At 42.6% G+C, this 21,086-nt stretch overlaps 3 protein-coding genes across 5 annotated transcripts; 2 read left to right on the top strand and 1 right to left on the bottom strand.

Annotated features, from left to right (window-relative positions):
* Positions 1-305: 305 nt before the first annotated feature.
* pfkla (phosphofructokinase, liver a) lies at positions 306-11,632 on the top strand. Of its 3 annotated transcripts, none has more exons than XM_069154650.1 (23): positions 306-544; positions 1,273-1,346; positions 1,471-1,548; positions 2,375-2,564; positions 2,778-2,943; positions 3,949-3,993; positions 4,089-4,197; positions 4,350-4,445; positions 4,737-4,829; positions 5,976-6,101; positions 6,207-6,271; positions 6,454-6,517; positions 6,624-6,770; positions 6,872-6,942; positions 7,708-7,795; positions 7,889-8,041; positions 8,409-8,573; positions 8,657-8,718; positions 9,172-9,283; positions 9,379-9,478; positions 9,577-9,682; positions 9,759-9,924; positions 11,143-11,632. In XM_069154650.1, the coding sequence occupies exons 1-22, from the start codon at positions 460-462 to the stop codon at positions 9,904-9,906; spliced, it is 2,343 nt and encodes a 780-aa protein (XP_069010751.1). In that variant the 5' UTR covers positions 306-459; the 3' UTR covers positions 9,907-9,924; positions 11,143-11,632. The 3 variants fall into 3 exon arrangements, with proteins under 3 accessions (XP_069010751.1, XP_069010750.1, XP_069010749.1); XM_069154649.1 differs by lacking the exon at positions 11,143-11,632 and adding an exon at positions 10,918-11,093; XM_069154648.1 differs by lacking the exon at positions 11,143-11,632 and having other exon boundaries at positions 9,759-10,669.
* On the bottom strand, positions 10,751-15,890 carry LOC138201636 (protein SIX6OS1). Its single transcript, XM_069155254.1, has 14 exons — positions 15,776-15,890; positions 14,804-14,890; positions 14,002-14,128; positions 13,774-13,863; positions 13,493-13,680; positions 13,360-13,402; positions 13,151-13,262; positions 12,885-13,017; positions 12,707-12,777; positions 11,526-11,731; positions 11,307-11,442; positions 11,181-11,222; positions 11,073-11,100; positions 10,751-10,995 (listed from the first exon to the last, which is right to left on the bottom strand). The coding sequence occupies exons 1-14, from the start codon at positions 15,888-15,890 to the stop codon at positions 10,868-10,870; spliced, it is 1,506 nt and encodes a 501-aa protein (XP_069011355.1). The 3' UTR covers positions 10,751-10,867.
* A 4-nt stretch (positions 15,891-15,894) lies between these two features.
* Positions 15,895-20,379, top strand: tmem169b (transmembrane protein 169b). Its single transcript, XM_069154652.1, has 3 exons — positions 15,895-16,026; positions 16,649-17,033; positions 17,642-20,379. The coding sequence occupies exons 2-3, from the start codon at positions 16,760-16,762 to the stop codon at positions 18,274-18,276; spliced, it is 909 nt and encodes a 302-aa protein (XP_069010753.1). The 5' UTR covers positions 15,895-16,026; positions 16,649-16,759; the 3' UTR covers positions 18,277-20,379.
* The last annotated feature ends 707 nt before the right edge of the window (positions 20,380-21,086 follow it).

The raw sequence follows: 21,086 nt of genomic DNA on the forward strand, positions 1-21,086 counted from the left end.
ATATTTATTTTTCGGTGCACACGTATCGTTTTGGCTCATGTTGACTAACCAGGGATCACCTCACTTATCCTCCGCTCCGGGATTTTATGGGTCCGAACTTCGCTTCAGCTCAAAGGTTTGACTTTCCTGTTCAAAGGTGCGGTAGATCAATCATGTTGAAATTAGTCCTCAGGGTTCAGCGAGTGGGCGGGGCCACCATGATATACGACCACACGAGGTTGAACCGTGGCTCCGGGCTGCGCGGGGTTGGAAAGTAAACGCTTCCTCCTCTGGGCGGGGGGGGGGGGGCGGAGCCAGACCGCGGTGAGGCGTCAACCGCTGGAAGTTAAAGAAAGATTTTTAACCTGCAGCCAACGAGGAAGTGACAGCTGGAATAAATCTGCACCAACAACTTTCTTTAGCGAGTTGACGGACGTTTCTTTAATTTTAGCTTCGTGGTTGTTTGGAGACGAAACCAAAATGTCCTCCGTAGACTTGGCGAAGCTGAAGATGACGGGTGCTGGTCGGGCGGTAGCGGTGCTGACCAGCGGTGGAGATGCACAAGGTGACCTCAAAATCAACCGAGCTGGCGTTACGGTGGAGTTTCTGACATTTAATTACACGTGTAAATAACTGCTGGGTAGAGAGTAACTGCTCGGAGTGACGGTTGAATAATGTGGGACGTTTAATATCAAGATTTAAGATCGGCTCAGAGGTCAAAGGTTATTCTTGAAGGCTGCTTGTTCTTTAGCACGCTGAAAGCAAATATTGCACCTTTTTTTTTTTTTTTTCTTTCTTTCTCGCAATATTCATTTTACAGTTCATTTACAGATGGATATACTCAATCATAAATACGACGAGGATTAAGATTATTAAAAGTAAAGATAAGACCAGACTTTATAAAAGACGAACCACATATATATGGCGCTGCCATGGCAACAACACCGCCAAAGGGGCTTGATGTGTAAGCCTGATTATACAGGCTGGAAGTTGATGTCTCTTTCTTACAGCTGAAGGTCTGAGCTCTCTCCCCCTGATGTTAACGCAGCTCTTTACCCTCACCTCATCACAGCACAGGTTTTTGTTCTTCTGACCTTCCTCTCATTTGGCTGCATGTGTTAGATTTACTCTTCTTTAGATCTTGCCTCTTCTTCCAATTTCTTCTTCTGCAGACGGCACCTTTGCCCAATAACGAATGATGAAGTCCTCACTGTTTGTTGTCATCACGCAGAGCCGTGGTGCCACAGCTTTTGTGTAGCGAGTGAACAGGTAGTAATACATCTGTCCACCCAGGGATGAATGCCGCTGTCCGAGCTGTGACCAGAATGGGCATTTACGTGGGGGCCAAGGTCTACCTTATTCACGAGGTAAGCCAGCTGTCTCATTGTGTTTGCTGTTGTAATATGTCCTTCATGAACACGTGCATTTTGTTCAGTCTCTATTTGTGCTTGACTGGCCCACGTTATTCTCGTGGTAATTGCTGCTGTTCAGGGGTACCAGGGCCTGGTGGACGGGGGGGACAACATCAAAGTGGCACACTGGCACAGCGTGACCAACATCATCCAGCAGGTAGGTTCAAGTATTACTGCGGTAAAGACAGCTTAAACAGGCCTCCTTCACGACGCACGTTTTCCCTCGTCATGCAACGTGTCCCAGTAAACATGGTCAGTGTGATAGTGAGTCAGCGTGCATGAAAGACTCTGAATCTGGAGCAGCTACATTGAATTAGGACACCATGAATTCACGAGTTACACCATGGTTGTTTCATTGGAAGAGAATTCAATCTTTTGTTTTCTCTCCGGTCTTAAATCTTCCTCCATTTGTCGTCGTCATAGTTTCAATCAGAACTTTATTATTTCATTTCGTCTCTTGGCTGGTTATAACCCGGTCAGGAAGTCCTGCTGCATGTGGTTTCAGCCTGATCAGTTATAGACTCATGACATCCAAAGGAAAATAATACGCAGTTTGTCTTTTGGTTTTCTTTGCATTAGTTGTCTTGGATTTATTCAGGACTTGCTGGTTTTTTTTCTAATACACTTCAGCAAACATGCTATTGTTAGTTTTTTTTTTTTTTTAATTGTTGTGTTTCATCCACATCAGAGCATGGTGTATTCAGGTCAGTGCAGTTGTGTATAGCAGTGGTTCCCAGGCTTCTATGTTTGTGATGCAAAGCTGTGTGTGAGCCCTCATCTCTGATTTATCAGCACTTCAAACAAAAAGGATGATTTAACTTTTCAGAGTTTCAATGGAATCTTTTTTTTTTTTTTTTTTTTTAAATTGATGTGCGCAGACTATATTTTGTTTCTTATTTGCTGACTTAATGATTATATATTACTCCATCATCCCGTCTGCCTTATCTTGGTCTGTGGCTTGTTAACTGCCGTCTCTGCTGCAGGGCGGTACGGTGATAGGAAGCGCCCGCTGCAAGCCCTTCACAACGCGTGAGGGCCGGCTCACCGCCGCCTTCAACCTGGTGAAGAAAGGCATCACCAACCTGTGTGTGTGTGGCGGAGACGGCAGCCTCACCGGAGCCAACATCTTCCGCAGTGAGTGGAGCAGTCTGCTGGCTGAGCTCGTACAGAAAGGTAAGCTGGTCTCACGAAACTGTCGGAAGCCTTTCACTCAACCTTGGAAGCAGCTCACTCCTTTCATGTCTACCAGAAACGACAGGGTTCACAAAATGTAATTCTGTGGGGGAAATAGTCCTTTATGGCCTCACGTCGTGGGATTGGCTTCATTTCATTTCTTTCTGTTAAGAAAGAGACGGTGTTTGGGTTTTTGTGTGCGTGTCATCTCAGGGAGGATCACAGACACTCTGGCTGAGCAGCATGACCACCTGAACATCGTCGGGCTTGTGGGCTCCATAGACAACGACTTCTGTGGCACCGACATGACCATCGGAGCCGACTCGGCGCTGCACCGCATCATGGAGATAGTCGACGCCATCATGACCACTGCACAGAGGTCAGACGCTGTGAGATCTGATCATCGACAGCACTGAAACAGACGCCGCTTCATCAAAGCTATTTTAATGAGGTCGCTCACTATGGTGACCCTCATCTTTTCAGTAATTCTTTCCTAATGAGTTTCCAAGAATATGAGAATGAACTACCGTGGAACATAGATTGAGAGCATTTTATAGAAGGAAAAGATATACTGCTGTCAGACTACATCTAGTTGATGGATTGAATTGTTGATCAGCTGGAAATTAATCAGCATCTATGTTGATAATTAGAAAAAGGCAAACATTCTGTTTTCAGCTTCTCGGATGTTAGAATTTCTTGCTTGGTCCCTGAATGATAGTTCACTCTTTTCTTTGGGTTTTGGACTTTTGATTGGATGGGACCTGGAAATTAGTCAAGTCACAGCAAAAGCAGAACAAAGTGCTCCACAACATCAGACGGAATTAATACAAGTCAAATTGACTTGAATTAGAGAAAAAATCGGACTCCATCAGATTCTCGCTCACAGCTTCAGTTTTCTTTGCTGTGATTATGGTCTGGAGACCCATGTTTGCTCAGACAGACGCAGACCCCATTCAGTGACCAGTGGGGGTGGATAAGAGTGATGATGTTGAAAGCCAAGCGGTTTTTTTTTCTACATGTAGATGCTGCAGTGGTAGAATTTTAGTGCGTATGGTGATCGATGCTGATTGACTAAAGGCTGCTTGAATAGTTTGAAAATGAACCGCAGCTCTTTTCCCAGTAAGATGCAATGAACTGGAAACATTTCTCTGCAGCGTGCCGGACCCATATGTTAACTGGTAACACGGCGCTTGCGTCGTGTTTGTGGAAAGCAGTCATCCACTCGTTGTTTTCTTATGATCCAGCTGCTCCATTCAGGCCCACGTGACATGATTCCAGTCTTGCCCAGACTCGCTCTCTCGGAGCATGTTCTCTGTTTGTGCGCTCACATTCTTCACGACTGTGTTGGCCTGTTTGTAATGGAGCTGTGTTGTACTTCCGACAGCCACCAGCGCACTTTTGTTCTGGAAGTCATGGGGCGACACTGTGGGTGAGTAACACTGTGACCCATTTTGCTAATTCCCCTTCACGCTGCCACTGAATATAACACATCATTGCGCGTTGACTCTGGTGTGTTTCTTCCAGGTATCTGGCCTTGGTGTCAGCGCTGGCATCTGGGGCAGACTGGCTCTTTATTCCAGAGGCCCCCCCACAGGAGGGCTGGGAGGACCACATGTGTGCCCGTCTCGAGACGGTAAGACACAAAAATAAGTCCAGACTGTGTGTTAGCCGAAGACACATACGCACCAATGTATGCATTCACTGGAGAAGTTGAACCTGTTTTGAAGTAGGAGAGGTATAGACATGTGACTTGGTGGCTAATGTATATTTCATGTTTACCTCCAGAGCCGCATAAAGGGGTCGAGACTCAACATTATAATCGTCGCTGAAGGAGCCATCAACAGAAATGGCGAGCTCATCTCCTCAACTTATATAAAGGATGTAAGTTTAAAGATTTAAGGAGCTGGAGTGACTGATACAACAGCTGCCCACCAACCAGTTTAAATGGCTCAATATACCTTTACTACAAATCAATAGAGAATGTATTGTAGTATTTGTGCCAGTTTATTGATATTATAACACATTGATATATCTGGTATTGCTTTAGCAATTCTTTGTCCCCACCCCAACAGGACAGGTTGTGGTTTGTTGGGGGAGCGCTATGATTTGTTTTCAAATTTGAGTGGGGCCACAAACCCATAAAAAGCTGACTTGCCCTCTGTGCGTTTGAAGCTGGTGGTGAAGAGGTTGGGTTACGACACCAGAGTGACGGTGCTCGGCCACGTTCAGCGAGGAGGAACTCCCTCAGCGTTTGACAGGATCCTGGTGAGCTGGCCAACACTACTGCACTACTACTACTTTGAGAGAATATAAATGTTCAATTTCAGGAATCATTTGAAAGCGTAATCGCATTTAATTGTCAGTCTGAACTGGAATCCGAAAACATGCTCTCGCACAGTAGCTCGTGTAAAACCATTTTACCGTTGCGCAGGAAAATACTTTGACTGGCCAGCAGACGTTCAAATCTTCAAACAGCGATTTCAACAGTTAAACCAAATTTCAAAATCGGTGTGCAAGGTTAACCGCTGCGCAGCATTGCAGCAATCAGACCTAAACTTTCTCTGACAACTCAGGAGGGGAAAGATGATCCAAGTGCAAGAAAGAGAGGCAGATGTAAAGTAAACAGAAAGCTTCACTTATAATAATAGCGGCGATAACGAAACTCAAACGGATAAACATAAGACCAGGGAAAACAGAATCCAAATTTCAATTTGACAAAATGCTTCGCATGAAGCTGAAACCCAAAGAGTCGTTCCGAACAGCATGACGTGACTTTACAAACTGGCGACTAGTGATTACTGACTGGGAGAACAATTGTGTAGCACACAAGTGTTTTTTTTTTAAAAGCACCTACAAGACACTAAAAATTCACTATAAGCTTTATTTGGTGATTATTATTTTTTACGATAAAATTGCGTGAAAATGCATCGTTGTTAGTCAAATAACTGCCCATCACAGTGAACTCTGGAGTATATATACCGTTCCAGGGTGGCTGCAGGTGGGGCAGATAGGGGAGCCAGGAGCAGGTGAGGTGGGTGTGGCCAGCAGGAGAGCGAGGACCTCTGGTGGCTGCTGGGAGAAACACGGGCAAAAACTTGGAAAAGCAGAAGACCAAAATTATACGAAAAATCTTGACTTTGTAGCGTTAATTTAGAAAAATCGTTAGATACAAATTCCAAACTTGAAAAAAAAAAAATCTGCACAGTATTTATAGTATGTTTCTTTTTTTTGTGTACTTCACATACACACTCATCTTCCTACTTATTCACAGCAAACTTAAACATGGTCTAATCTGCTGGTGTATTTGGGCAAATCATCCGCCGCATAACTAAACAGGACATTACTAACGAGTAGGAGATGATGTCCCCCCATTTATTGTCAGCGCCTTCTAAATTTCATGTGCGTTTTCAGAGCACTAAGTTGGGTGTGGAGGCGATGGTTGCCCTGATGGAGGCCTCTCCTGACACTCCGGCCTGCGTCATCGGACTCTCGGGCAACCACGCGGTCCGCCTGCCTCTGATGGAGTGTGTGGAGATGGTGAGTTAGCTCTCTGCTCTCGTCTGTGAAGCATGATAATGGACGGACCGCGTACAGAAAGAAATGCAGCGTTGATCTATGATTTTCCTGCACCGTCCTTTACAGACTAAGTTGGTGCAGACGGCCATGAATGAGAAGAGGTTCGATGAGGCCGTTAAACTGCGTGGAGGGTGAGAGCCGAGATCTATTCGTGGTTATTAAAAGCGTACAAAGCAAAATGGCTTCGATGTGTGTCAGCTAATTTTTGTAAGTCCTGGTGAATTTATAAAGCATTCATCTTTATATCATAAAATGCCGTCGTCGTTTTTCCTCGCAAATAAAAACCGGTCTAAAACCGACGACGTTCTTGCAGGAGTTTTGAGAACAACTTGAACATCTACAAGCTTCTTGCCTTCCAGAAGCCCGCCCAGACCAAGGTGAAGTCTCTCACACACACGCACGCATGCCGTTTCAAAATATGCAAAAGAATCACAGAATTTAAACTCGCGTCAGATTCTTTACGTCCGACTCCTGATCCCTCAGAGCAATTTCTCCGTGGCCATCCTGAACGTTGGCGCTCCGGCTGCAGGCATGAACGCAGCGGTGAGGTCAGCTGTGAGGTTAGCGCTCGCTCACGGACACAAGGTGTACGGCGTCAACGATGGCTTCCTGGGGCTCGCCAATGGAGCGGTGAGTTTTTATCGCGCTCGAGGAGATTTCGGGGGGGGGATCGCCCGGTCACCCGTATGAGCCTGAGAGGAAACCGCTGCGTGTGACCCGTCTGTCCGCAGGTGTTTGAGATGGAGTGGCACAATGTGGCTGGGTGGACGGGCCGAGGGGGCTCGCTGCTGGGGACAAAACGGTGAGCGAAAGCACTCGATTCATTTCATTCAAATGAACAGGTTTAACTAATCTTAAGAGTGCGTCGACATTTGCGTGAGACAAATTAGAAAAAGGCTAAAAAAAAATAATAATAATGCGGCGCAGTCAATATGACAACACAAACTTTACCATTGGACAGTACAATTCTTTTCAGCCGGCGGAGATTTTGCCGGACCGTTTAAGCTGTGAAACCGATGGAGCTCCTCTTGATCTTGAGCTCCGTTTACACACCAGGAAGTTTCTGGGCGTTTGTTGCTCCTCTCGCAAAATAAAAAATAATAAAAAATAAAAAAATACACACTTTTTCCTTGTGCCAAAGTGTTACCAATATTGGGAAAAACGAGGGCTTTATAGACTAAAAATGAACCATTTAGATGTTTACAACCTCCACAAACGTCTCTGTGCTCTCCGTCGTAGCTCCTCTCTGCTTGAGGCCGCAGTTCACGTCATTCAAGGGTTTTAATGAGATATGGAATAATGTGATTTGAATTATATGTCACTATTTTAAGCTTAAAGCTTGTTATTGTTCCTGAGAGTAGCGTTAGGTGCACATGATTACTTCAAGGACCGTTGGAAATTTCACAACCCAAAGATCATTTCTATCTTTACGGTTTCTGTCTATGATAAATGGTGTAATTTGGGCGATGTCTTCTCAAAAGATAAAAAAAAAAAAAGCCTTTGAAAGATGGTTGTGGGGTTCGGCGGCTTAAGTGATGTCTGATTTCTGTTTCATGTCCTTCTTCAGAACTCTTCCCAGCAAAAACATGGAGAAGATAGTGGAAACAATCACCAAGTACAACATCTCCGCTCTGCTTGTAATTGGAGGCTTTGAGGTACATTAATAAGACACAACTTTTCAAAGTGTTACATCTGAATGAGGATGTTGTGATGATTTTCTGTGTCAATGTTTCAACCCACCTCTCCAGGGGTACGCGGGTGTGCTGCAGCTGTTTGAGGCCCGGAGTCACTGCGACGAGCTCTGCATCCCCATGTGTGTTATCCCCGCGACCATCAGCAACAACGTGCCCGGAGCTGACTTCAGCCTGGGAGCAGACACCGCCGTCAACGCTGCCATGGAGGTGATGCTGAGCAGATGGCACATTAACAACGCCGCTTTGATGTTTCTAGTAAAAGATGAAAGGACACTGAACCAATTCAGAGAACATCATTTCTAATAAGAGCTCCTGAATTACTGGGATAGACTTTGAACTCTTCATATGTAGTCAGATCAGAAGACAGTGAGTATTTTGAGTTCTTTGAACTTTGAAAGCAAATTAGCACATACATAGCACACCAGTAGTTTTTAATTTCTCTAGAGCTTCTAAACTCTGAGTTAATTAGGAGTAGGTTGGAGTTATCTTTTTCTTCACTTTCAGATCCACATTTAGCCATAATATCCTTTACGTAGTGCAATCAAAAAAAAACAAAAAAAACTTTTTTTTTCAGGGTTGTGACAAGATCAAGCAGTCCGCCTCCGGGACCAAGAGACGAGTGTTCGTGGTGGAGACTATGGGGGGATTCTGCGGCTATCTGGCAACCTCCACCGGCATAGCTGTGGGTGCTGATGCGGCCTACATCTTTGAGGACCCCATCAACATCCATGACCTCAAGGCAAGGCCAAAAGAGAAACACTCGCTAGCGTCTTTGTCATGTTTACGGAGCTCTGTCTCTTAAATCAAGTGTCTTGTTGACAGACCAACGTGGAGCATTTAGCTGAAAAGATGAAGAAGGACATCCAGCGAGGTCTGGTACTGAGGTACATAACACTCATTCAGTCTTAGACATTCTCACACAACGTGAAATACAGCCAAAGCTCGTGGAAGTGTCTTAACGTCTACATTAAATCTACAATATTATTTTGCTGTTCTTGTGCTATTTAATTGCATGCATACTAAAATTTGACACTATATGTATATCATTTTTTCTAATTATTGCACATTTTTAAGTATGATTTTTTTTGGGGGGGGAAACCTCCAACTCCGGATAGAATAAAACTATTTTTAGCAAAAAGAATTAAAACACAGTTTTTGGCATTTCTACTAGAGTATTGCTCTGTAGGTCAAGTCTGAAGATCACTAAAAAGATTTACCATATTGCAAAAGATTTCTTGGGAGTTGGTCGAAACGTTTTATAGCTGTTAAAAGATATTTTAGGTTGTAACATGATGGAACTTTTCCTTTGTTGATCATTTTTGTCTGACAAATAACAGGAATGAAAAGTGCCATGAAAACTACACCACGGATTTCATCCACAAGCTGTATTCATCTGAGGGGAAGGGCATCTTTGACTGCAGGGTCAACGTGTTAGGACACCTCCAGCAGGTACGGAGCCACCGAAACGAACCCTGACGTCACCGTGACAGAAGTCACACTGTGAGCTCGCACGGTCTCGCAACATATTTGTGTTTGTGCCGTAGGGCGGTGCACCGTCTCCCTTTGATAGGAACTTTGGCACTAAGCTGGGCGTGAGGGCGATGCAGTGGATTTCGGAGAAACTGACTGAAAACTTCCGACAAGGTAAAGTTACTGCACAAAGTCGCGGATGACGTGAGAAAATCATAAACTCAAAACAACGGGATGATGATTTTCATTGTTAAATGCTTTTGTCCCGCCAGACCGCGTGTTCGCCAACACAGCAGATACGGCATGTGTGGTCGGCCTCAAGAGGAAGGTCATCTCGTTCATCCCCGTCACTGAACTCAAGGATGCCACTGATTTTGAGTGAGCAAGAATACGAATTCTGTTCTTGTCAAACACCTTACTGTTTATTTTTAAACCGAACCTTCTCCCTTTTCAGGCACCGAATGCCCAAAGTCCAGTGGTGGTATCACCTGCGGCCTTTGCTAAAAATGTTGGCTAAGTACCAAACCAACTTCTGTGAGTACGTGCCAGGAGAGATTGAACATGTGACTCGACGCTCCATCAGCATCGACTCTGGATTCTAGGCTTCCCCCCAAACCACAGTACGCTCAACACTTTTTCACCCTTATCTCTCCATCCTTCATTCCTATGAACACGCTTTATGACCACTGATCTCAGTCTATTGTCATTGTAATAGTAGCTATAAAGTACAGGAAAAATTATCTAAAAGTGCAATTCAAGTATTCATTTATTGAATGAAGCATTCCAATGTACAGACAAATTCCATGTTCCATGTCAAGGTGCAACTCGCGCTTTGTAAACGCCATCACTGCTAAAAACAGACAACTAGGTGTCGTTAAACAAAGATTGTACGCACCAACTACTGAATGCGTTACATGCAACAGAATGCACGTATGGTTGTATTAATGGTTTGCTTCCAAAATCACATACCAAAGAAATTCTGAGCCAGAAACAGCGTGATCGGGAACCTTCCCGATAAAGGTTCCACGCCATGTTTTAACATGTTTCATTCGCTAAAAATGAGAACGACTGAATTTGAACAAAAATCGGTTTGATACATTTATTTACATACACTTGGCTAAAGGGACCAATGAGATTTAAATTTGTATTTTTTTTTTTTTTTTAAACTGTCAGACTGAAACTCTTAATTGTGAATTAAACTGAACAGCAAACCGCAAAAAATCTATACAGTTTGTTGCGGTGGAAAAAACTGGATTAACTTCAAAACTACTGTAGCTAAAACAGGGAAATCTGTAAAGCAATATAAACTTGTGTGTTATTTTGTTTATCTTCAATAAAATGTTATCAACCATTGCAAACTTAGAAGTATATTGTCATGTGGTAGTTATTGAAATGAGCATTTATGTTAATCATACAAATTAATAACAATCATTTTACAGAGCATATAATGAAAAAGACAGAAAAGTTACACCTGTCATTTGACTCTCTACCATCGTCACTGCCCACTAAATAAGAACACCGCTGACAAAATTAAGCAACAATTCAACATTTCGGATGTTTTTCTTAGAAGTTGAATGAAAATGAAAAATCGTCTTTGGTGTTTTTTGTGTTAGCTGACTGAGGGCCGTCGGAGCTGAAGGCAAACTGGAAGTCTGCGCTTTCCCCCGATTGGTCAAACAGGAATTCAGTGCCTGCAAAATCATACACAAATCTGTAGTTCAAAACAAGTGACACGTTTGACAAAAACAGACACCGATTCAATACTCACAGCCTGAAGACTTTGATTCGGAGGTTTTCTGAACAGAAATAAACAAAATAAGTATGTTTGTTCATGACAGGACTGTATGGGATGAAGCTTACGGTAAAAACTCGTTACCTTCTCGTTGAAAAAAGAGCCGGTGAAAGCAAAAGCGGAGTCCTGCAAAGAAACTTGGGAGGTAATTCCAAAACCAACAAACTGCGATTCCCATTACATCACTTATTCCTTTTGCTCGTTCCTCACCTCTTCCTGTGGGGAGTCCACGTCAAATCCAAATCCAGAGAAGGCCGGCGTGCTCGGCCCGGAGTTCAGAGACAGCAGGAAAGCTGGAGATTTGGGATCGGAGGTCCCGTGACGTGGGGAGCCGGCGGGGCTGAAGCTAAAGCAAACGCATCAAAAACACTTCTCGGGCGTTGTCTTGACAGAGATTTGCCGTGATGGACAACTCAAACCAAACCTTACCTAAAGGGGAATGTTGGGGTCGAGGGCACAGCGGGGATTTTTGCTGGGAATGACTGAGGGTTAGTCTCCACGGAGGACGCCTGAGGAAGAACAGCGGGTCCCTCATTGTACTCGTCACTTGGTGCCGGCTCTTCATCTGCAGCCGCCCTCTCCTGCATCTCGTCCTCCAGAGCCTCCTCTGCACCCGCTACCGTGGACTGCTGCTGCTGGAACAGCAGAAATGGAAATTTGGTATTTTTAAAAGTGCAAACAATGCTGACAGTGATGTTGTTTGACAGTTTGATACAACAGAGACCCTGTTGAGAAGAGTCGTCGTTGGTGGTCAAGACTTTGGTAGAAAATAGTTAATAGCTCAGTTAAAACGGTTGACGGTGACCTCTGCGGAGTATCCTGAGCAAATGGAGCTTTATTCTAGAAGATCAGAGCTCTTCAGATATGATACGCCGATGACAATCAGTAATATGTATTTCAAGTTGGGACATAGATTGGGAAAAAAAAAACAAGAAGAGTCTAAATCTGTACAGCTGATGCAGAGATATCTGGATTTTTAGTTCAGGTATGAATCAAGGTCCCAAAGAATCAGCTCCCACATTTCCCATAATGCATCACAATATTGTCTTCTGTTAGATGCACCTTACCTTGCACATGTCCATGTCTTTTGTACCCCATACCCAGTTTTTAATGTAGGTTTATGGTAAATATTGGTTGATCCTTAGCCTATAGACTAAAAGGCTACAACAGATACTTTATTATTATTTTTTTGAGATTATTATGCAATGTTCTAGAAATGTCTTCAGCAGGAAGGTTTAATAAAAAAATAAAAAATCTTTCATCAGAATGTTATTGTTTTAGAGTGGGATGGCATGCATTAAAAACATTATACAAATGTGTCATTATTAAAATATGTTTAGAGAATGTTGTCTTTAAATTTAAGACAAACATTTTGGGTGAGAACATTTCTAGCTGGGATGCTGCCACCTTTTTTTTTTTTGTAGGACTGAGACTGTCTCTGTGGTGGAGACCTCAGAACTTATTGATAGTGATAGGTAGCCTAGAGCACATACCATAAAGTAAAAACATATATCATGAAGTAAAAACATACCATGAAGTAAAAACGTTTTGGGCAAATCGGACAAAGTAGCTCTTTTATCATCCGTCCATGTACAGTAAACCAACAGTACCAGAACCTGGTCCTCCGGTGGAGTTACCTGGTCCTGCTCCTCAGCGTACATCTCAACCGGCTCACTTTGCTCTGAGGAAATAAATATTCTGCTGATCAGGTTTGATGTAATGTAAACATCTGCTGCATTTAGAAAAGTGAAAGATGTTAAATGCAACATCAAACTTTCCTTTACTTACCATCCGACTGCTGGAAGGACCCGAGCTCCTGACTTTGTTTTTCGGGGGAAGTACAACAGGTGGGTAAATCCATGGCCATGTTTTCCTCATCAATCTCTTCAGCATTTTCCTCGACAGAAGTTTTAGGACCATTCTGCAAGATTTATTGAGGTTCATCAAAGCGGCAGCACCAGCGTTACCTTTTTTTTTTTTTAATGTCATGAGAACTGTAACTTGGGCAGTGCTAAAACATCTTTATTAAATGCCACATTGACGTGTCTGAGTACCTCTGTGGTGCTGAGATGAAGCGAGGAGATGTCGATGGAAGAATCGCTGTCCTCCTCTGTCTGATGATCTGATTGCGTCTCTGGTTCTGTTAAGGCCTGCTGGCCAAAAACACTAGACACAAAAATGAACTCAGTCCAAAAAAAATATCTTCTGCTTGAAGCTATGTGGGATTATTCTTTTGTTATACGTAACGTTCACTGAAAGGTACCTGTCTGGTAGTTTCTCAGCCGAAATAGAAGTGACTGCCGGACCTGGTCAGACAGAAATGAAATAACTCTGAAAAGCTGTAAGTGTCTTAAGCGCCGGCGGAGCACAGTGTGATGATCCGAAACGTTTATTACCAGCGAGACGGTCCAGCTTCCTCTGTTTCACTGCTATTTGATCGTCACAAGCTTTGATCCTGCGCTCTATCTCCTCCTTTTCAGCATGCAGCGTGAGGAGCCTCTGAGCAACAGGATTTTGGAAATAATATTCTTTGTGCGATTGGAACGTCTTTCTGTAGCTGGCAATCCTCTCCTCGTAGACTTCCCTTGGTGGTTTACAAACAAGGAATAATTCAGTTTCGTTTATTACGAAACACAAATGCACGTTTAACGTAAACTCCGCTGATGAGTGAACCCACATGTCCTGGTTGTAGTTGGCTTTTCTGCTCTCCAGTTCTGCTTTCAGCGACTGCTCGTACTGAAGAAGCAGGTTGTTCGTCGCCCTCATGCTGAAGCAATGATATCCATAATAAATACCAAAACACTGCACTGTCCATCTCTGCTCCTCACCTCCATGTGTCGCCTTGTTCTGTCACGGTTTGACGTGTGTATTATCGCCTCGCCATCATTTCTAACAACGCCTTCACCTTTTTGCGTTTTCTTTGTTCCTCGTCACGGTGCTCTGCTTCCCACCGATGTCCTCCTCCAGCGTCTCGATAGTCCCGTGGACTGTTTTAATGTGTGTCCTCCTCTCAGCAATGTTTGCTCTGCAGACTGTTGACAACCACGTTCATTAACACTTTGAAGGACACAACAGAGACATGTCACGTTGTCGGGTCCCAGACTGAGGAGTCATTTGGCATTAATACCTTATTATGTTATCCAAATGAACCACAGCTACGTATTTATATATATAAAAAAAATAAATAAAAGAAGAAGATATTTAAAACAGCAGCCGGACGTGGAGAAGCAAGTAAAGCGGGAACCTTCATTCACACCGAGGAGGAGGACAAGTAGTACCCTTTTGTTTTTCCACCATTTCAATTTACACAAAAATAAATGTTTTTTTAAAAAAAGGCAGAAAACCCAAATAAAACGTGACATTAAAAGCCGTGTGTGACGTCAGCCTTTCAACAAACCTCTGCTACGTAACACACCTTCAATTTGTTCTTTGACTTCATTCTTCTTTAGAGAAAGATCCCGGATTTGAAGAGCTAGAAAATACAGTACAAGTAACAATTGTATTATATGATTATATGTGTATATATTTATATATTTCCAAAAGTGTTATTTAACTTGTGAATGTGTAGGTCGTCACCAGCTAACTAAGTTAGCTTGCAACTGACATGTAGCCAAGCGGCTGATGAGCCAACGAAGACGTCGCAGAGCAAATATGAATTTACAACAAAGATACTACGAACCCGCAGTGAAGTCCAGAAGTGAACTCACCCAAGTGAAACAGAAGGCTGTCGATGTTATTCAGTGAATATGTGTCGTTCATGTTGACGCCGGCCTTGACCTCTGACCTCTGACCCTCTATCGGTGTAAGGATGCTGACGTTAGCTATTACAGGAAACCATGTATTGTCCTTTTTTTTGTTTTTTTGTAGAAAAACTATTATTATTTGTAATTAACTCGGCTATGGAACGAAGGAAGGGCGTTTATTGTTTTTTTTATATATATTAATTAGAAAAAGTCACTGTATAAATTAATACGTATAAACTCGACCAACGGCTGGTCTCTGAGTGAGGGAATATTTTCAAAATAAAAGCCCTCTATTAGCGTTTCATTCTGGTTTTGACCTTTGACCTATTCTTGTTATATCTAATTGGACACATTTATAATCAATTTTGTAAATCAAAATAATTGCTATGGTCCTTTAAAAAGAGACCCTTGAATGTATGGGGAAAAAAAAAATGTGCATGACAAATAACGTGTTGTTTATTTCCGCTTTGACGTCATGATCATTTTTATTCACGTCCCACACATTAAACCCGAGAACGTGTTTTAACCCGAAACAACGACACTTGAACTGTCCACACAATATATCACAACTGGTGCATAAATGTAGATGTATAAAATTTTAGAAAAAAAAACAAATAAATAAAAAAAGACGTGGCAGTAAAACTCATAAGAATCACAAAACCGTGATTAATTAATTGAATAAACTATTCGGCTGAGGCAGTTTAGCTGCATTGAGCCTTAAACATGTACATTTGAGATGCTCAGTGTTGTGTATGTGGGTTTAGACACTTAGTCCCGCGGCTATATTTTATATTTTATATTTAATATTTTTACTGCCATTTTACTGCTATTTTATTGCTTCCTATTATTCTATTACTATCTTATTGCTTCCTGCATGATGCTGTAACGAAAAAAAAATTCCCCTCGGGGATTAATAAAGTAACTACCTAACCTAACCTGTCTCCCTGCCCATCATCTCTGGCTGTAACGTGACGGTGGATTGGACCACGGCTGGTCCGGATTGGTGCGGCTCGGGTTGGTGGGGCGGGCTCAGTGCTATTCTGGAAGTCATTTTGCGTAGCGCATCTGTATCGGCACAAACCAAAGCGCTGTGATGTGTGGCCTCCTGCGAGGTGTCAAGACTAATTTCCTAATTTATTCCCACCCGGTGTAGTTTGCCTGGCCGGTGCTCGTCCAGCCTGTGAGAGGTAAGATTGATTTTCAGAGGAAATATTGTAGTTCCAGCTCATATTCGCCGGCTGGTGTCTGCAGACAAAGGAGCGGACATGGGTGGGATTTAAATGGGAGGAGATCAGCTGGATGAAGGGTTGCGGTGTCGGTTTTAACCACCTCTTGTAAAATGTTGCTTTTTTTTTTTTTTTTTTAAACCGCCACAATCCGTCTGTAAACTCGTTTTTCTACATAGGGGGGGATTGGATGATGATATTAGCCTCCACTCGCAGCACTGAGAGCTGCGCTGTCATGAAAAGCGAGACCCCCCCCCCCCCCCCTCTCTCTCTCTCCCCATCGCCTCCTCCCCCTCCCTTTGAACCAATCTGTCATGCTTTTGTTTGGGATGTATCCGGTGCAATTTGTTGTCTGTCTGCTCACATGCCATCAGATCGGTGATAATATGACATGTGGTGGGTTTTTTTTTTTATCAACATCAGCCTTATATACAAAGAAATGTGCAGAATGTGGACCAGGATCATTGTACACAGAGGAACTTAAAGAAAACCTGCTTTTACTAATGACGCTCTCTCTCTGTCTGTCTCTCTCTCTCTCTCTCTCTCTCTCTCTCTTGGTGTGTATGCTTTTATTATTTTGCAGTCAGTAAATCCTACTTAGAATTAAAAGCAATGTGTGGATGTAGTTTATGCTGTTCAGGATTTCACTCTTAGTCTCCGTACACATCAAAAAAGTACACTAAAGAGTGAGAGGATGGCACAGGTAGAGGAGTCTCAAACTGAAGGCGAAGGGAGCCCCCAGATGATCTCCTTAAGGTCAGACGTATCGGAGAACCACGCGGACGACGGAGAAGGGGGACCCTCTATACGGAGGAAGAGGAGGAAGAAGAGAGACCCGCGCCCAGAGTCCATTATCGTCTACCGCTCTGACATGGAGAGGGCACCTGGAGAGGATCCAGGCGGTGAGGAGGGAGCCGAGAGGAGCGCCGAGGAGGGAGCTAAATTCCTCTGCACACCCACAGGCGAAGGTGAGAGGGGTGTCACACTCTGTCAGGATGCCACATGCCAGATGATTATTATTGCAGGATTAGATGTTTCATTTGAGCTATTCAGTCATGTGTATGACATTTAGCATGAGAGCATAGCCTTCAGTGTTTATTAAGTTAACAAACAGAACCACTATATTCATATGATCTTTCATTCTGGGTATTTATTTCTCAAGAGTTTTAAGTGGTAGATGTTGTAAATCGTTGGATGTTATTGATACACCTATCGGGCTTGAAGCATTTTTGATCACATGTTGAGTGTAACTTAATGAAGACATAATGTGCTTAAAAACATAATGTTTGGTAGCTTCTCTCTTGAGATGTTTTTTCTTCCCTGCTTCCTGTGCACCTGATATCATGGTTTAGATTTAGATTTAGACTTTATTAATCCCACAGTGGGGAGGGTGGGGGGGTGGATATGATGTCTTGATGCACGGATGTTGTTGATGGAGCAGCATCTCTTAAACTAAAGCCAGAGTTTACATTTGTGAAACCAAATAGGCCAACCAAAGTAACCTTAAAGATAAGCCTCACTTTTGTTTTCTTTTATACAAGAGCTTATTTTTGTTGGTCATGTTATCTCTCGACAGGAGGAGGCTGGAGCCTTCCGCCGGACAGCCGCTACGTGACCCTGACTGGCACCATCACCCGAGGAAGGAAGAAGGGTCAGGTGGTGGACATACACCTCACGCTGACACAGAAAGAACTCAGGGATCTGGCCAAGTCAAAGGAGCGTCTTGATGCGGAGTGCGAGGCGGGCGAGGGCTCCAAGCGCACCTGCAGCTTCGGTGTGTGCCAGGGTCCTCATGTTGTTCTGTGGAGCATCTCGTGCGCGCCTGTGGTTTTCCTCCTCGCCTTCATCACCTCCTTCTACTACGGCACTCTCACCTGGTACAACGTCTTCCTGGTGTACAACGAGGAGCGGACGTTCTGGCACAAGATTACGATATGTCCGTTTCTTATCATCTTCTACCCCATGCTCATCATGCCCATGGCGCTGTCCCTGGCTCTGTACTCCGCTGTGGTGCAGGTGTCCTGGGCCTTCAGCGAGTGGTGGCAGGCGGTGCGAGACCTGGAGAAAGGCTTCTGCGGCTGGGCCTGTGGGAAGCTGGGACTTGAGGACTGTTCACCCTACAGCATAGTGGAGCTGCTTGACTCTGACACCGTTTCTGGCACTCTGCAGAGCAAAGCACCCAGTGAACATGCCCAGACGTCTTCAGTGTGAAGGAGGGGACTCTGAGGTTCAGCGTTGGAGGTGCTTTTGATAATCTGATCGAGATGAGCACCAGAAAGCTCAAGTCGGTCACAGAAAATTAAGCTAAGAGGTTTGTTTCTGACCTTGGAAAAAGAAGTTTGACAAAAAATTCTATTTATCCACTTACTTGACTTAAAGACTTTTTTTTTTTTTTTTTTGCTGAAAGCTACAGAAGAAACAAAACCAAGGACTTTTTAATTGAGATTTTTGTCAAGGAAAAGCATTTTAAAACTATGTCGCTATACTTTTCTGTAAATTATATTTAATTAAACACCGCCTGAACTGCCCTCAGGTGCTGAACTATAAATACTCTTAAGTTTTGGTGGGGTTATTATGGGTCAATTTTTTTGTATTTACAAGATCACAAGCTTCTGTCAGATCACTAAATAGCCACCAATAATTACTGAACAGCACTCCCACTCAAAGACCTCTGAAACAGGCCTTGGTTTGCAGAGCAAGGCTGTGGACACCGATACACACACATTTTTGGAAGCCTGAAGGTTGAGACCAAGTGTCACTTAATCTGTAAATATCTGTACTTAAGTATTTGTGATTACTGTGCTTTGCAATGACATCAAAAATAACAGTAACTTCAAAGGCAACACTGTCTTCTTGGTGAAATCTTCGTGATCAGGACAGCCGGAGCGATTACCATCTCAGAAAAGTGAGCGATGATCTCAGGGCCGCTGATGCATGTTTATTGGGAGTCAGTTCCTTTAATTGCTAGTTTTAATGGTAATATGCACCTTAAACACAACTTTGACTGAAACAAATACCTGTCCTGATATTTTTTATATTGTCAACAAATCCCATTTAAAAACCAAAAGCAACACTGTGTTAGCCTGTCACGTACAATTCAAATATCCTTCCTCTGTCTATAGCACACAACCCCACAAACATCAATTCTTATGAAGGAAATATGTCTTTCAAAATGGACTACAAATATATTGTTTCATTTTTCAGACATGCATTGGTGTCCTAAAACAACTGGGTCCTGTCGTTTTTAGCAAAACGTACTTAAACAGGGACTATTTTGTTGCAGATTAATATAGATTTGCTGCCCACATGAGTATTTTCAGCACCAGGTGGATGTGTGCAATGTGATCGCCACAAAATAAACTACAATGTGTGTTTATGGTAGTAGTTGAAACACGCTGGCTAACTTATGTTTTAATTGGTGTGAATAATTCAGATGAGGAACATCGGGCTTTATACAAGACTTGCTCGTAGGTTACATCTATTGCTGGTTTTGCTCTTTTCATGGTATTTTTTTTGAAAAAGAGAATAAATAGTGAAGATTGCCAGCCTTTAAAAAAAAAAAAAAAAAAAAAAGGCTAATTGTGAGACCTGTGTTATTCTGGATCTCTTTCATAAATTTATCTAAAACAAAATGAACCACATTAAACTCTGTGTGCTCGGTACTCCATTGGTACTCTGAGTTTGCCAATTATTTAAACACTCTACGGAGACTGGGAGGAAGGGTGGTACGGGCCCTCAGCTCCACCTGGGGATTCATTCAGCCATGACTAAGTCATACTCAAGACGAGCTCACAAATCATAATTTTGTCTTCGTCCTCGTGTCGAAAGCACCATCAAAACAGGTGTTTGTGATTTTAAACTACTTGTGTTGTCTTCACAGTCTTTGTCTACACACACAAATGAAGTTTTCTGTAATTTTCTAGTTGAGCATTCCTGTTACATTTCTACAGTCGTATTTTATATGTTACTTCAATTTATTTTGTATATTTAAGTCTAGTACACTTTCAGTAATGGTTGCAGCTACGTGTTTTGTACACCAGCACTTGGAAATAAATGAATTGCAGACAGCTATCATCAACTGACTGAAATACATAGCAGATGTGGTTGGTTTAAAAAGATCCGATGTTTTAAATGTTTGGTAATTCAAATGTTTACAGGTTGAGCTGGCTGGATACAGTGATTCAGTTTTATTTTCATACAGGAGAAGACATTGTTCAGTGGTTGTGAATTGAGTCTGTGTTCCACATTACATGTTGTGAATCTGCGGGATGAAAAGTAAAGAATTACACAAATCAAATAAAGTGTAGGGTCTTTACATGCCAATTATGGGCCCATTTTTTAAATCTACATTGTGGAATAGAAAACAACATCCTGTTTATATTGTACGACCAGTCACTATGATGGATTCCAGGCACTCGCAGATAAAGACAAGTCAGCATGTAACTGATGCAGAGTCTGGGTGCTTTAAGATCTGATTATTGGCACCCTCGTGTTACACTCGGATGCTTACTAAAGAAAATCCATATTCTCTAATGCAACTTCAGCAGCAGCAAATACAGAGAGTCAAAATAGCTTGTTCTTTTCTGACCCTGTTTTACAGTCCGGTTTTGGTAAACTAATATTAAAACTACTACAGAATACATGGGTCAAAACCGCACAAATGAGACCAGGCTGACCACAGCTACTGTGTGAGTGAAGATAGGAAGGTGTTTGTGTGAGCACTGTAAACGAGGTTCGACATTTCGACCTTTATATTGGGGAATGAAATTAATAAAAGAAATTTAGAAAATAGCCTATATTAACATTAATAATAGAAAATGAGTAATTGGATTGAGTAAAAATTTTAGGCAGTTGGGGTACTTAGTCTGTAATTTATTTTTAAATTAACTAATATGGACATGTTTATCATTTAATTTTATGAGTGTATGATGAATTTCTATTTTATATTGTTATTTTTTTTTTAATCAATTATTATAATTTATTTGTTTTTTGTAAATATGTTTTTACCAATCTATTTTTGA

The sequence above is a fragment of the Embiotoca jacksoni genome, unplaced genomic scaffold (genome assembly GCF_022577435.1).
Source record: "Embiotoca jacksoni isolate LCO1_2020_lvr unplaced genomic scaffold, fEmbJac1.0.p SCAF_2, whole genome shotgun sequence".
In the NCBI taxonomy this organism is placed as follows: domain Eukaryota; kingdom Metazoa; phylum Chordata; class Actinopteri; family Embiotocidae; genus Embiotoca; species Embiotoca jacksoni.